Source organism: Mytilus edulis, chromosome 5 (genome assembly GCF_963676685.1).
Source record: "Mytilus edulis chromosome 5, xbMytEdul2.2, whole genome shotgun sequence".
Taxonomy (NCBI): Eukaryota; Metazoa; Mollusca; class Bivalvia; order Mytilida; family Mytilidae; genus Mytilus; species Mytilus edulis.
The window spans coordinates 37,748,595-37,766,499 of record NC_092348.1 but is presented as its reverse complement, the minus strand read 5'-3'; the positions used below and the strand labels follow the sequence as shown (position 1 = coordinate 37,766,499).

At 31.4% G+C, this 17,905-nt stretch overlaps 1 protein-coding gene across 2 annotated transcripts in view; it reads right to left on the bottom strand.

The window, feature by feature from the left end:
• Nucleotides 1-2,268: 2,268 nt before the first annotated feature.
• The window catches only part of LOC139523601 (hemicentin-1-like), a 327,025-nt gene continuing 311,388 nt past the window's right edge, over nucleotides 2,269-17,905 (bottom strand). For both annotated transcript variants that reach the window (XM_071317738.1, XM_071317739.1), the window contains 7 exons: nucleotides 13,587-13,883; nucleotides 12,641-12,949; nucleotides 11,250-11,351; nucleotides 5,473-5,500; nucleotides 4,856-4,908; nucleotides 4,030-4,057; nucleotides 2,269-3,150 (listed from right to left, as the gene is read on the bottom strand). In XM_071317738.1, coding sequence (XP_071173839.1) covers nucleotides 2,862-3,150; nucleotides 4,030-4,057; nucleotides 4,856-4,908; nucleotides 5,473-5,500; nucleotides 11,250-11,351; nucleotides 12,641-12,949; nucleotides 13,587-13,883 — 1,106 coding nt within the window. In that variant the 3' untranslated portion in view covers nucleotides 2,269-2,861. The remainder of the gene's footprint in view (nucleotides 3,151-4,029; nucleotides 4,058-4,855; nucleotides 4,909-5,472; nucleotides 5,501-11,249; nucleotides 11,352-12,640; nucleotides 12,950-13,586; nucleotides 13,884-17,905) is intronic.

The following is a 17,905-nucleotide window of genomic DNA, read 5'->3' as shown; positions in this document are numbered from 1 at the left end:
AAATACTAGCTAGAAATACAAAAATATCTCAACAAAACTTACAATAGTGTGTTCTATCCTGAATATGTACTAAATATTCTAAATTGCTAGAAACAGCAGGATAATTTAGGAAATGTTAGGCCCCAGGGGCAAAAAACATAGAAAATTGCCTACCCCCTGGGTCATAATACAGATAATTTAACTTGTAAATCAGGTATGATTTGATGATTTTTAAGTTCTTGATATAGAAAACAATAACTATGCTTGGAAGCTATGCAAAAAATCAGATGTTAGCAGTCATTTCTTTAACATTTTAAGTGAATTTATATCTCAGAATGGTATCTGCATACATACAACTATTGCAAATATGGCTTTGTTTAAACACTTCTAGTATATTTATTAGGTAAATTGTGTCAGATATATGGTTACTGATGATACTGTTGTGACAAGAATTCTAAATTGACAATTTGAGGTAGAAAATGTTATCTTTAATTGACACAAAGGCATATAGTAAGATGTAGACTGGAGACAGAGGCAGGGTTGAATATTTTATATAAATTTGAATACCGAATGATTGACTGCTAAACATAACATTTATAGTATTCTGATATGCTTTCAATATGTTATCAAAACAGTTTTAAACAGGTTCTAGGCATTTTATATCAGAAAATATGCAAATAGGGTAAGCTGGCAATAATTATAGTCTTGTTTTCAAATTCTTTTAAAAATTGAAACAGGGGAGGGGATATAAAATGTTCAGTAAAAATAAACTTACAGTATACACAATGATTTCTTTCAGGCTATAATTATGATAAATGAGTATTAATGTGAAAAAAACTAATTTTAAAGAGTTTTCTATTTAAATAAATGTTTGTATAGGTTGCACTTTGTAAATACAGCTGTTTCTCAAACCACGCCTCTTTTGGGGAGGTTTCTCAAACCACGCCTCAAAGATTTAAAATATTCATAGAAAATTAATTTTGATTACATACTGGTTCCCAGTTATGCTCTCTGTGTTCCATCTGATAGAAACATAACTTGGGAATGTTACCAGTAAATATAATTGTGCATAGTATTTACATTAAAATCTGTGGTTACCTTTCATTCAAGGTAGGGGTAGTGAAGAAAATTAGTGTTAGCTTAAACTCTGAAAAGTTCAGGGCATATAAACGTTCAAAATATGCCGCACAGACCTATATTTTGACCTTTGAAAAAAATTGAAGTGCATATAAACTTTCAATTCTAGGATAAGATTTTTTTCAAAACTTCATAGAAAAAGTGGTACAGTTTTAGCCGTAAAAGAAGTTCCTATGGCAAATTGCATTGTCAATATTTACAGAAATGCAACCTATAGGTTTGTTGAAAACGGCTACCTCCAAATTCTAAATTTTTATTTTGAAAAGCAACGAGGACTATTTCCTTGAGACGACATTTCAATTGGTTATGATGGTATACAGGGCTGAAAATCGAAAGATTTGAATGAAAAAATTTCAGAGAAAGATCGAGATTTAAAATTACTCAGAAGCTCTAGATCTTAAGAGCCTTTTTAGAAACCACATATGGTTAATACCACTACGCAAGAAAAAGTTTTAAAGTATTTCTGACAACCCTCCTTTACTGCAGATAGTATCGTTGTCAATATAATGAACAATTCTTTCGTTGAACATGCAGATGAGACGACAATGTACCGTTGTTTGTACGGAATAATTTTTGAAGATAAGAGATCCAATAAACACAGGACAAGTCCACCTATCTGTTGTTCAATGTTATATTAAATGAAGGCAAGTTTAATAAGCCAAGATTATTTTAGGAACTCGCAGAATTATGATTTACATACAAATACAACATCATTTGAAGCTTTTTCGCCAGGAACAATGACACACTTATCGTGAAGAAATGATAGTCATTTCACAGCCGCTTTGTTTTCGTTTTTCAACTTATGAATGCGACGATTTAAAAAAATGTATATGTGACCTTATTGTTTTTAACCTTTCTGACAAAGTGTCGAGTTTAACTTCTTCTCATTTTGCTCATGATCTAGCATAATCCTGATTGGAATCAATAATTAGTAATAAGTTATGATTAAATTGGTGTTATTGTTTTTATTATTAGGACCTTGAGATTACACTTTTTAGAGAATTTCATGTTGACTTATGTTTAGATCACCAGTAATAACAAGACCTTAGGATCTGCGAATGAAATGCGAGTAGGAACAGTCAAATTTCAGAGCTTTTGGGAGTTATTGCTTTTAATTAACGTCCGGCAGTGGTTAATTAAAGTTTAATAATGTAAATCCAAATGGTTTATGTAACTCTAGATTACAAAAGGAACAGACTTATTTTATAAATAAAGAGGAATCTTAGATGTTACTTCCTTGTAATGTAGAACGTTGCTGATCTTGATTCCTTTATTGGAAAACCGAACTGTAAGCAATGTATCCCTTTCCTCATGTACAGGTTCGATTCTTACTGTTTTAAAAGGCGGAACAAAGCAACACCACAAGTAATCCTGACCAGTCTGTATATTGGAGAAAATGTATTATGCATCCCTTGTCAAGTGCTTTTTTTTTTTTTTTTTTTAGAAAATTGACTGGGAGTGACAAAAGAAAAGTTCTAATGTAATGGAACTTTGTAATTTACATAGTAAGCACTCTATTTTGGAAAATTTCAGAATCACATGTTAGTTCGAGGTTAATTTATTCCATACATAAGTATAAAAGAGTATGATCAATTAATGATAGAAATGAATGAAATATGTTTCCATCGCGATTTAAAAATTTATATTTGTTAATTAAATTGATTCTATGTGCAACATATATTATTACTCCACTCAAACAAAACATTAAGAAATCTCCAGAATTTTCATTTTGATTGTTATGTGTACTACGTTGTAGACGTCATTGAGTTTCCACTTATGGGTTGAAAGTAAGTCTGGTCCGGTTCCAAGTAAACATTGTCCGGTGTCAGCAGAATATAATGTTCCGGTTCTAAGTAAGTAGTGTCCTGTTGCAGGTTAGTACTGTTTTGTTTCAAAATGGAGGGGTGTGTATGGTTTGGGTCCACAAACACATGGTCTGCTGGTATTGTTGAATAATGACTATATTCTACATTGTCTTGTGATGTATTATATACGTGCATTTCTCGTCTGTTTGAATCCAGCCCTTCATTATCTCTATAAATAGTAGATTTGTTTTTAAATTATTCGATTTTAGTTCTTTATTATTACTGATAAAGTATAAAGAAAAACGTCGGCAATGTTAAAAAGTTGTAGATTACTTGAAACTTCGATTATCAAACACCCTAACTACAGTGAGATAGGTAAATATGGATTGCAATTTAATGCCAATTATATTATCATGGTAGTCCTAGACCATAGCAGAATTAATGTACTAAATCAAACAGAAACGTTAGTGTGAAATCATAATTGTACTATAGCATATTTGTAATTACTCACGTTAGATCACAACACAATGCTTGATCAATCACAAGTGTACTTGTCACATAATTAAAAGTGTTTATGCATGGTTGGGTAAATGATTACGGGAAACACTTGATTACATTTATAGATAGAACGACTTGTAAACAAACATATTTTCGAATTACTAATTTATTGCTGTTTTCTGCATATTCTGTGACAAATACTAAGAAACTTACACACAAATTATGAAATGTATTTGTTATATTGAGATTGCGTGGTGCTTTGCAAATACCATCACCTGTTAGATCACCAATGAAGCATTTGATAACCTGATTTATTTGATCCGGTTTATTATTCTTGAAATTTTATTGTAAGTTTAGCATAATTTAATTTTTTTCTTCTTTTGTATCTTTTTTTTTGTTTACTCGCGATGCGCCTGCTTGTATATTGTTTATTGGACGTGCAAATTTTGTGCATGTTCTTTTTTTTTTTTTTTTTGTATTTTTTATAAGATACACCAATTCTTATCTGACATACTTTCTGCTGTTGTTTTTTCTATGGTCGGGTTGTTGTCTCTTTGACACATTCTCCATTTCCATTCTCAATTGTTTTGCATTTGTAAAACACACGTACCTGTCACGATCTCGATGTGTACTAGTATCTGTAACAAATAAAAACATGTAAAATTGTTTAAGTACTAAATTTGTGCCAAAAAACTATCTGTATTTTGCTATCTCGTGATATCATGTTGTTTTCTGGTCATTTTAATATAGATTAATATTCAGCAGACATCAACGTTTCGGTCATAAATGCTCTTCTATTTTGTTTACTACTTGACCTTCTTACTGTTTTGATTCAAGCGATATAGTGATTCTTATGTAGTCAGAAAAGTGTTTGAAACCTAATATCTTTAATGATGTTGATGCCAGGATTACTCATGATGTATCTGGAAATTATAGAATATTCTATTATTAACCTATGTCAGACTTTTAAATCAATCCTCGTATTTAAAGAGTTGTATAAAGGAATATTGGAACTAAAACACACCTCAGTCATCTTCTTCAACAATTTACAGCAGATGGAGCAGGAAAAACTACCCACCGGGAGCACCTGGTTGCATTCCTGTATTGGTTAGGTTTATGTTGCTCCAACTCTCGTAGCGTCACTGATAAGTATTTTGTAGACGAAACGCGGGTCTGGCGTATATACAAAATTTAGTCCTGGTATCTATGATGAGTTTATTCTATGTAGTGTTTTTTTTTTTTGTAATTGTTCGTCTTTTTTTTAGATTTTGCTTATTTTAATTGCGTTGTCAGTGCTCCGTCGACTTAATATGAGTTTTGAATGCTCCTTGGTATCTCACGTCTCGTTGTAGCTGCAGATTACGAATAAATGAGGTGTTTTCGGACAGGAGAGGAAGTTGAAATGTAGATGATACGAGATTATTGAATCTTTTTACCTGCAGTATCCTGCTGGTTTGAAATAGCGGCCTGTTGGGATACGTATTTGCTGCTAGAATAAAAGAAATACCTCTGTATATATATATATATATATATATACACGATAAGTATTTTAATGGTTAATCTTGAAAATTAAAAAAGCCTCAGTAAAATTGATTAATGTCGTTGGTTTTGTGTTATACTTGTCCATTACTGAAAGCATTTTTTATCTCTTTGACCGGCATGATTTAAGATACTTCAAATACTTTAAATATACTGATTTCGTGTTCTCACAGCTGAATACTCAAAACGTTTTAGTTAGAAAGGCATGATTTCTCAATGGTAATGGTCTACTAAGACATCATATCGAAATGAGTTTATTCTATATTGTTATCAGTTTTGTTTTTATAAATATGCGATAAGTTATAAAAAAAAAATGTTCGGCGGTTTCATCTTGAAAACATTTATTCAATGCGAAATACATTGCAAAATCATCAATCTGAATAGATTTTATCGTCATATAGTCAATAATTTATATGGTTGTACATTCTTTTCTTTTCAAAATTGTGCTATGAACGTCGCTTTGGACGCATGAAACTTGTAACGTGTTATAACTTGTTCTAATGTTTGTACTCACTTTGAATTATCTTTCCCTTTCTCTCGACCTAAACACATGTACACCGTGTTAAACAAACACAAACATTAGACATATAATATAATGGCAATCACTTGCTTTCCGAGTTTTTTTTTAATTCTATATTGGTTTTAAATTGAGATCCCGTATACATATTTAATTTTTTAATTGAACTAAAAATGAATCCGTTGGAACTGGATTACACACTTGATATTATCAGTTAAATTATCTAGGTCGATCAGGATATTCCTGCCCTTCCGGAGCACTTGAGATGTTTTGTCTGGATTTGAGTTGTTCAGTCTTTAGTTTTCTATGATGTTTCATGTGTACTTTTGTTTTCGTGTTTTTTTTTCTTTTTGAGCCATGATCTATTTTCGACTTATGAGTTTGGACGTCTTTTTGGTTACTTTCGCCCTTCTTTTGAAGTTTCAAATTTCAGCATTAATTTTCACCAACAGAACTTAGCTTTTAACATGATTCCTTAGCAAATGTCATAGAAAATATACAAAATGAAAACAAAAGTTAGCTAAAAAAATAAAAGCACGTATCACAGTCTATACCAACAAATAACACCAACATTATGCATTGATACAGTTCTGATCGAATTGATCAACTTTTAACAACTACATGTGTACATGTTTAACACATTTACGATTGATTTGATATTACAAATGTAATAAACGTCAACACGAAATTTATATCATAAATGTGTTCATTTACAGCAACATCAAGAGAATACAAGAACTTTGCTTAACACTGTCGATATTTATATATGTGTGTTATATATCACGAATATTTTTTGTTTGTTCTGAAATGTGAATTGTAATCTTAAATAAATGCAGAAATATCTTAAGTAAGCCAAACAAAACATATATAAACAATAAGAATGGTTTGTTAAACAAATTTGGTCTTAACCATGTGAAATAAAAAAATCAGAATATCGATATTTTTTTCTTATTTAACTAATACCTCTTGAATCACAGAAATTATTGGGAAAAATACAACATTAAAATGTTTTTGTCATATGTCTTGTTTTCAAACTCCATTTAAAACATTTCCATAAATGATTGTCGGAAAAATTATTTCGGACTAAAATTGGTGTCCATTTTTTGTTTAAGAACGGTTAAAACAAATAAAATGATGTAACACAGTAAGTCAGTATAGTGGAGTGACAATTCGGGAAAAGTCGCTTATTTAAAGAGTTTAATGGACCGAAATACCTTACGGCTGAAAATTTAAATGAAGATAGAATAAACATTATACTTTCATTTTAGCACTATCGTAGAGTTTTCCAACGGTGCAGTTTTTTTTTGTAAAATCGCGTTAAAGTGTGATTTTTTGATTTTTGATTTTTCATTTTCAAACAAGTGAACGCTTATAATAAATTCCCCAATGAAGATATCATAAAAATAATGGTATCATATAAAAGAGTGATGTATCAGCTTATAGTTGACTTCAAACTTTAATATCATATGAACATATAATTTAAGTGAATTGGACGATTTTCAAATGAATGTAACATTTTTTTCAATTTTACCGTCTGTCAAAGTATCTTGCATTTCTTATACATATCACCAATAGTAAATTTTTACACAATTTTTTCCATTAAGTAAGAACGTGTAAATAAGCTTAGATCGTGTTTTAATGCTTTACATGTCAAAGAAGAAAACATTTTTATGCATTTGAATTAGTAAAAAAATATGCGTGTAACAAGGAATCAACTGTCGTAAAAAAAAACGCTTCATGGCATTACCATGACTGTTATAAAATGTCTATTCTGGAGACAAAATTCATACAACAAGCTAAGCAATTAAGGCATGTCGAGTCATTTGAGCATACCGATATTGTTTTAAATAACGCAAATTATCAGGCAGACCATCCAGTGATGAATTTTGTCTTCATAAATAACTTCAAGGACAATCCGCTTCAACATTCAGCATGCATTGTTAACAACTTGATTGAATAAAAAATAATTTGCTTCTGATGCTTCAAATTAATCGGGGCATGATGTTGCTTTTCAAAAACTGCTAGAAAGTCTACGTGATGATCTGTTTACGAAAGAAAGATCAAAATATTTCCGTTGTCGTATAGTTTACCAGTTACAATTGATTAGAGATCTTACATTTTGCGAAAAAAAAATTGTGAAAAGCTGCTTACGATCGTTCGAAATTTCAAATTATTAATATCTTTACAATGTATTCAAACCTCTCTGAAATGTATACTATAGCTGAGTGTGTGATATTCCTTTATGAAAAAGCTGTACATCCCTGATCAGATAGATGCCAAAGCCTTTATGTAAAATGGTACAACAGTTATCGAGATTTGGCCAATGACTGCTTTAAACCCATAAAAAAGTAGTATGATTTCCAGTTAGACAAATCTCCACAAAAATAAAATATAAAATGAACACATATACATTTACAACTATTGCCGCATAGTCAGCAATAAAGGACCCGAATTGACAAATGTAAAACAATTCAAACGAGAAAAACAACAGCATAATTAATGTACAAAATAGTAAACGAACAACAAAAATGTAACAGCAACAAATGACAACTGAATATTAGGTTCCTGACTTGGGACAGCCACATACAGAATTTTGCGAGGTTAAAGATGTCAACGGGTGCCCAACCCTCCCCTTACATCGGACATTGGTGTATATTAAAAGAAGATGAGGTTTGACTGCCAATTGACCAACTCTTCACACAAGAGACCAAATGACACAGATGTTTACAACTATAGATTACCGTACGACCTTCAACAAAAAGAAAATGCCATACCGCATAGTCAGCTATCAAGGGCATCAAAGGGAAGATCAATTAGATATTGTAACAAGTTTTATGTGCACACGAAAATAAACATGAGTTGATAAGATTTGTAGGTAAATTTGTAACTATGCACCATCGCACTACAATTATTTTGATTTGCAAGAACATGACGAAATATTTCTAGCGGGATCTTTTCAAAATATATAGAATGTGAAGCAATTTTGTGTAGAATCGGTAAGTGACTGAAGTGGCAGATATGAGAATTATTCTGCCGCCTCTTTTTGCCAATGAACAGATATTGAAAAGTTATTCCAGGGGTTGCATCATATTAATATCATGAAGTTATGTTTTATTTCTAATTAGGCCTTTTCCTCAGATGTAAAACATGATAAATTGTGATTTTAGACTGGAGGCGTTTCTTCAACCAAAAGCCACAAGACAGTTTTAAACTATTCACGACATATGCAAGTTTTACAAAGTTATTTGACTCCTAATGTCTTGCACATTAACAGCAGCTCGCGCTCATACATGATGCGTCACGTCTTCTGTAATCGAAATTGGAAAAAGACGACAATTACAAGGGGTCTGGGAAAACATGCATGTATCAAAATTTGTCATTCTAGCGGGTTTTTATATTGACACTTATGATGCAGTGAAAATCAGTTTACCGCGCATTAAAATGACCCCAGAAGCAATGGTCAATCAGTTCATGGTGGACTGAATAAACTCATGAGTATTGTCGGCGCCATGCAATGACATCCAACTTTTATTCTAGTATTCCGTTACCTTTTCAAATTGATGTGCATGTTGATGATGTTAGTTTTTTGTGTATTATGTTAGTTTTTTGTGTATTATGTTAGTTTTTTTGTGTATTAGACATAGACAGCGTAATATCCCTGTGAACCTTTGTTTGTAGTTCACATATCTATCGGGATTTCAAGTCTGCTATATCTTCCATTGTTTATAGATATAAGATGATATGGTATACACAGCTACTTTTTCATAGGTACTATTTCTGTACTAAAAATCTGATGTACTAGAAATTTACTTTTGATATTTAGTACTATTTCTTGATTTTAAAATTGTTGTAATATTTAGGTACTTGTATTTTACAGTACTTGATTTGTACGAAATATTTTGGTACAGAAAAAATACCAACAGTGATCACAGTATTCCATGTTTGAAAATCATAATTTTTAGAGATTTAACAAAGAAAAACTTTCAAAATGCTGAAAATGTTACATGAGTAACGGAAGTAACCAAACAGCTGTAGTACTTAAATTTCAATTAAAATTAGAGTACTGTAAAATACAGGTACCTAAATATTATAATAATTTTAAAGTAACAAAATAGTACTGAATATTAAAAGTAGATTTCCAGTACTACAGATTTTTAGTACATAAATAGTACCTATGAAAAAGTAGCTGTGTAAGTTCCAATGAAACAACTCTCCATCCAGGTTATAATTTGTTAAAGTTAATCATTATAGGTCAAAGTGTGGTCTTAAAAATGGAGCCTTGGCTCACACCGAACAGAAGGGCTCCAAAAAATGAGTAATGTAAAACCATTGCAACGGTCTAATTTATATAAACGAGTAACATTTATGAACCACATGAACAAAAGACTAACATGTCATTCATTGTTTTATAAAATATAATAATAATCTTTTATTCGTAAGCAATACAGCTTATTGAATATAAATTTTACAAATATTCAATTAAAAGGGGGACACATCTTCTCAATGTGCTATTGGTCTAGTACTGATTTATTTATTAATAAATATAAAAAAAAACTTATACTACAGTATCATGAACATAAAGACTAATTTTTGTAGTTCTAACATCCTTTTAAGTTTAAATATTCAGCCAAGAATTTTAAACATTTTTGTTTATAAAATCATGGACCGGGTGTTAACTTTACAGTTCTTATCATGTCTTATTTCTCCTCTGTCCTTATTGCATTTTAACATAACTTCCCCAAAAATATCTTTATAGGTGACCATATATCATTGCATAGCTAAATCTTAATTATGAATATTTTTTGTCGATAATTTTCGTAGATAAAGATATTTGTTTCATTGTCTTACATGTTGCAAGCGAGGGTATGTATCACTAATCCCTGTGTAATCAGACATAAATATGACTAGCTGTATTTGTGGAGTATTCTTAGCGCATGCATCCATCGAAAAAAAATTCTCAGTTAGCATGAGAGACTACCGTGATAGTTGACCATATATCATTGCATAGCTAAATCTTAATTATGAATATTTTTTGTCGATAATTTTCGTTGATAAAGATATTTGTTTCATTGTCTTACATGTTGCAAGCGAGGGTATGTATCACTAATCCCTGTGTAATCAGACATAAATATGACTAGCTGTATTTGTGGAGTATTCTTAGCGCATGCATCCATCGAAAAAAAATTCTCAGTTAGCATGAGAGACTACCGGGAATTTGTCCAAAATGTCTAAAATTTGCGATTTTTTAAAATTCCCCATTCTGACCTTTGACCGCAGTTTTCAAAAATCTGAACCACTTTGGCACTCTACGACATGCCTTAATCAAAGGATATTACATTTATCTACAAAATAAGACCAAAGTTAACCGTGATATATTTCGATCCATTAAATTTTCAAATTTACCTTATTTTTATATTAGAAATAATATTTTGTTAAAAGGTGAATCATTACACATCTATTGACATGATGTACAATTCGTCTTTTCGGAATCTAAAAGTCTGTGAGTAATCTCACCAAAATGAAAATAACGTTATGTCATTTCATAGCAGAATTTACTGTTTATCACGTTTTGAACCAATTGCAACTTTTTGGTTTACGCTTTTGAACATATTACCCAGAATACATTAGATTTTGAAACGACGAATTTAAGAGTATATAAAGCTTCTGTACTTTCAAAAATATTAAGTAAAATAAAGTTTATTTTAAAATATGGTAATAAGCTAACATGGTATAATTGATTGTAAATATATAAAGTAGGAATTTAGTAAACATACCTATTCTGTATCGTATCATAACAACAAGTAGAACAACAAATAGAACTAGCATTGCCAAAATTCCAATCACAACATAGATTATGATATTGTCTTCGTCTTCATCTGCAAATTATTATTTTATTTTTCAAAGTTTTTTCAACGATTATATTTACAGTTTTATTTCCTATATAATGATTTAGAGATTCACAAAGTGAAAAAAATACCCATATATGGTATTTCAAGATAATGAAATATAAATGATATACAAGAGCATATTGTAATATGACCGTTTATTATCGTGTATATGGTTTCAATTATTATGAAGGCTGATCCAGAAAAACGTTTTGAATGTATGTAATCTATCAACTTTTACTACACATGATCGTTACCACTGATGGTTAAATATAAGTTTCCGAGGGTATCACCAGCTCAGTAGTGATAGGTTCGGTATTGTCATGATTTATAGCGAACATATATATTTTTAAAAATTAAATCTGTAGATAAATTTTCAAAATATGAAGAAACTAATATTTCGTCTCCTGAAGACAAAATTATTATACGGTGGATTTTTCTAATAATTGTAACTCATTTTTTACTCATAGACCTCTTTAATTTTTTGGTTTATATTTCTTTGACTTTCAAATGGTCGGTATGATTGTTCGGATGAAGGTGGATCAAGAGGCGTGCTATAAATGACTTATAATCTGTATCAAGTGCTTTATGACACTTGAAGCATTGAAAAAACGCTAAAGAGGTCATTGATGATCAACATTACAGTATATACTCTGACAGGAATTCTAAAATTCAACAAACATTAAATTTTTTGTGATAAAGATACTAATACTCGATTGGACGATAACTATATGTTCATCACAGTAATATTTACAAACATGTTCTGCAGTACACAACATTGAGCCCGTCGAACTCGTCCGATCCGCTCAGTCGACAAAGTGGTCATAATGTGATTTGCATTTTGTATTCTAAAGCGCATCAATTAGTTACAATTTTAGATCGATACTATCCAAATGAAAAAAATATATGGTGAGAGGTATAGATATATAGATCGATAATGATTGCAGGTGCATGTACATTTGTTCAAGGATAGATGATAATATTTAAAAAGGTTGATGTTAATAATTTATAGTGAGAGTTTTTTTTCCCATTTGCTTTTCCCCCGACAAATGAGACTGTAAAATACTGGGCCCCGTAGTTGCTTCCCTGGGCAACTGAGGTTGATGTAACAGATGATTGTTAATAAAATATGTTTAATATAAAAAAAAAAAAACAATAAAAAAAACAAATAAAATAAAATAAAACCCTATTTTTAATTTTGACAGATATTTGTTTTATCATGTTATTTCAATCTGAATGTTGTAAAATTCACCTTTAATACAAAATATGATCCAACATACCATTTATTGTCAACTGCAAGCAAGTAGATTGCGGATCATTGTTACCAAATAGATAAATAACATCACAGCAAAGATCTTGTCCAGTTTTGTCAATTGATGGAACTAAATTCAATGTTCCAGCTACAGTATAACTTTTGTCAATGATATCATATGACTGTAGTACAGTTATCTCGTTTGTATATTGCCTATCTTGGATTCTCATTGATAAGATCGGAGCAGGGTATCCATTCGCTGAGGAACAAGTCCATTTTCCAGAAGATCCAGAAATAAGGGTTGAAGGACCGGTCAGTGTTGGAACCCTTGGAGCAACTGGACAGATACAATTATGAAACATTAAACATAAACGTTGATACATAATGACCTTACATATATACCTTAATACTTTGCATTCATTTATTTTGTTAGTTATCAATATTTGTTAGTATGCAAACATCATTATTGCATTTTATTGAACACAAACATTCGCGTGTATTCTTTTACATGTTTTATTTATAAAAAAATTATAATTATTTCCCCCAAATAATTATACTTCTGTTTAAAACAGCTGTCTCGTAATTAAATTTATTAAGGCAACACAGGTTTACCGATGTCTTAATCTTTTAAGGAAGAGACATACATTTAGAGAATCGCATTTCCTCCGACAGAAGCTAGACCAGATGTGTCGACAGGATAATTATCCCTTGCTATGAAAGCAGCATAGTCATGTGAAATAACATTCACTTAAATGTCAAAATGGGGACAAGGAAACAATCGGTAAAATTACAGATCAGACGAAATAACTTAAATATTCTCCAATATCAAAACGTCGTATAAACGAATAAGCAGTGCACCTGTTGTTGTATTGGTCAGTTGTATAAAATGTAATAAAAGATTTTGCAACGAATGTATAATGTCACAAAAGTTACTTTTGTTAACATCTTCTGCAATACTGTAAGCGTATACGTACAATATAATTCAATATATGTTGTCGACGCAAGAGGGTTCTGTAAGTAGTCGTTATGAGCCTGACACTCAAACACTTCAAGGTGGTCTTCTAAACCAGCAACAAACGTCAACGTTATTCTTGCCACCTCACTACCCGAAAATCTACTTATACCAGTTGTGATAACATTGTCATCTCTCAGCCAATTCACTGTAGGTAAAGGATTTCCACCTGTTGAACTGCAAGATAATGTTACCGTATCTCCTAAATTATAGCGTTGTGATCCAGTAATTATTGGTTGACCTGGAGGTTTGTTGGAAGCAAGAATGTATAAAAACAATAGAACTAAAGATCTAATATAAATTAAAATATTAATTTGTAATTTTGACCTTTAAGAGGTATGCTGTCGGTTTCAACCAACTTAAAAACATTCAGCTTATATTTTTTGCGTTTTGATAGTATTTTTTATAATTGTTTTATTTATAATGAAATCTAAACAATTTTATTCATTTCATGAGTAATAAGTTGTTGTGTTTGTTTATCTGGAAACTGTATTTGGTTTTAGTTTCTGAATGTTTTTTTTTATATTTTAATCATGTTTATATGTAAATATTGTAAATATGTCAACTTCTAGAATAAACATCCGTGTACAGATTGAGCAATAAACCCATTAGATACCAGGATTAAATTTAGTATTTAAGCTAGATGAGCGTTTGGTCTACAAAAGACTCATCAGTGCCGCTCGAATCAAAAAAAGTTAAAAAGGCCAAATAAAGTACGAATTTGAAGAGCTTTGAGGACTAAAATTCCTACAGGTTTTGCCAAATAGAGCTAAGGTAATATATTCCGGAATTTATCTACGATATTTCAGAGTTGTTTATCCGTGATAGAGGTCTCCTAATTAAGCTAGATGTTAAGCAAATAATTCAAGGTTTCTAAGTTGTACAGTTGAGGTAATCACTTCAAAAATTTCACGGATGTCAATAGCAATCGGTCGACTGTTACGGAGTATTTTTTCGCAAACGACAACAAATATTTTACGTCCTGTTTTGTTCCAGCTTTGAATCACCGAATTAGACTTATAACAGAGTTTGCCTTACTCGAGCTTCATGACGACACCCGAGATAGGCCGCTGTAATTTTTGTTTTTCAGGCTTTTGCTTTCTATTTCGTAGAAAGTCTTTTGGTGTACTTAATTACTTCCGTGGCGCTGCCGGTTGCATTGGTCTCCGACTGATGGGTATGAATATTCCTATGGCGCTAAAACACTTTTGCGTATTGCCCTCCGTCTTTAAATTTCCATATAAGCATAGCCATAATTTGTTACAACCTTTTTCCGTGTATAGTTTAATCATGGGTTAAACGATTTAATGTTTCATAACATCGTCATACACATCTATCGATCGGAAGACATATGACAGATAAAGATTAGTATTCATCACGTAACATAGGCTTACACGTTACCAAAAGAGCTTCTAAACCCCCAAAAAATTTATAAAACAAAATTAATAAAACAAAAAATTGGAGATGTAACAGAATAGATTTCATTGTCAAAACTTTCTTTACTATTTCAAGATGCCAAAAATACTTCCGTTACTGATTCTCGTTCTGTTTTGTATAGATTAGTTGCAATTATCATGGACATTGCTAACCATAGACTATTTAAACCCGTATTGACTACATCCAATAGTGAGGAAAAGCGTTACTTTTTTAAGGTAGAATTCGCCAATAAAGGTTTAGATGCTGTAAATATTGGCAATATTTTTCATCAAAAATCTGTACAAAAAACTATACCTGATTACTTCAAAAATAAAGCTACACCTGTTATTTCTTATATTTACACCAAGTCTATTGCATCAGAGATTTTCAACCACAAGAGAGTTTTAGAGGATTTTAACCTCAAAGATACAAAATCCAAGCCTCCGGATTGCTCATGTGCATCTTCTCAATACAATTATAGTCCAGCTGGTCATATTATTACTGGTGACCTTGGTATTGTTACCAATAAACAACTAAGAGAGTTGCTAGCCAAGGGACCAAAGTATAGAATCCCCCAGCCCATCAACTGGAAAAAGAATTTCAAGTTACTGATGGATGCAGTTGAGGACTATGCAAGAAAATGGATAAAGCGCGAACCAGACGAACCCGAACTGGACACTTTGTCTGAATGGATCAAAGCTATTCGATCATGCATTCAGAGGCGCATACAAAAACTAAGATGTAATATGAGTACAAGAGTTTCTAACCCTTTCAAGAATCCGGAGGTTGTGGATGCTTTATCCTCTTTGCATGACAAATATGTCGTTGTTCCGGCAGATAAAGCCTCCAATAATATTGTCTTCATATGTAAAAAACATTATTTGCAATGTCTCACTACAGAGCTTGGAATTGATCAAACTACTGGTAATCCTACATATTCTTTAACATCATTTACCAAGGATGAAATTTTACAAAATCATAAATCTGTCCTTCTTTCTTTTGGTATCAACATCAAAGAAAACGAAGAAAACTTGCCCTCATTATACTGGATACCTAAATTACACAAAACTCCATATAAAGAACGATACATAGCTGGGTCTTCAAAATGTTCGACTAAACATATTTCTAAAGTATTGACTACTATTCTTTCTACAGTTAAAGATGGGCTTCAAAAATATTGTGAGGAGATATATTCTACCAGTGGTGTTAACCAGATGTGGATTCTCAAAAATTCGAAAGATCTACTGCTTAACCTTCGATCACAATCTTTGCAATTTTGCAGCAACATAAAAACTTTTGATTTTTCTACGCTATATACTACTATTCCCCATGCTCAGTTGAAAGATCGACTTCACCAACTCATAAAACAGAGCTTTTTCTATAAAAATGGGAATCGTAGATACAAATTTCTTGTTTTGGGATACAATACTTCATATTTTGTGAAGAATCACACTGAATCTTCCAGAAAATATACTGAAGATGATATTATTAAAATGCTGGACTTTTTGATCGACAATATATTTGTTGAGTTTGGAGGATTTATATTTCAACAGACAGTCGGTATTCCAATGGGTACTAATTGTGCACCCCTGCTGGCTGATTTGTTTTTGTATTCGTATGAAGCAGAATTTATTCAGAACCTTCTAAAAGACAAAAAGAAAAAGCACCTTGCGAAATTCTTTAATTTTACTTTTCGATATATTGATGATGTTTTATCGTTGAACAACCCATACTTCAGCCAATACTTACATCTCATATATCCCAGTGAACTTGAAATTAAGGATACTACTGATACTAGAAGGACTGCTTCATACCTTGATCTTTTCCTCAATATTGACGTAGATGGACGACTTCACACAAAAATCTATGATAAACGGGACGATTTCAACTTCCCAATTATCAATTTCCCATTTCTCAGCAGTAACATACCCTCTGCCCCTTCGTATGGTGTTTACATATCACAATTGATACGTTATTCACGTGCTTGTTCACACTATACGGACTTCATATACAGGAGTGTGCTCCTTACGCAGAAACTGCTCCAACAAAGTTATGAGGAGGACAGATTAAAATTGACACTCCGTAAATTTTATGGACACCATCACGAATTGGTTGATCCATATAATGTCTCCTTAACCAAACTAGCTAAGGACATTTTTACCACATGGTAGATTGTGGTTTGTCATTATGTCGTCTAATCTTTTAATTACCAAACGTGACTTATTCCCGATTGTGACCGTTTTGCTGAATGTGAATTCGCATTACTATAAGACGTGTTTATGTACTTGTTTATCCCAAATTCATGTATTTAGTTTACATGTTTAATGTTATATTTGTAATTCTCATCAGATTTTGTCAAATGTGTTGACGTCTTCTTATTATATATTTAGGTATGACGTATAGAAAAATTAACCACCTCCTCTTTAATAATTATATTAAATTTTGTACGATTATTTACGTTTGAAGTTGGATTCATAACAAACTGGACATATATATATTACAGTTAATTGCTATTAATAAGTATTGCAATATGCATTTTGTTTAAATGAATTATCAGTATTTAGTTCTAAATCAATCCTAATTCTATCTCATTTTTGAATGATAGTTTTTCATATGTGACGTCATGCTGTTTCTAAATTTCATAAATTCAAATGTGGCATAACGTTTCTGCCTTTTCGCCATCGTATGTGACGTCACAATTTTTTTTAATTACGTTGACGCTTGGACTGATTCGGATGTGTGTCTATTTTGTGATAAACTTGGGTTTAGTTTTCTGTAATTAGTTAATATTTCAGTTTCATTATATATATCTCTTTCATATTCATTTGTTAACTTTTACTGTTTGCAATAGCATTAAGTATTCTA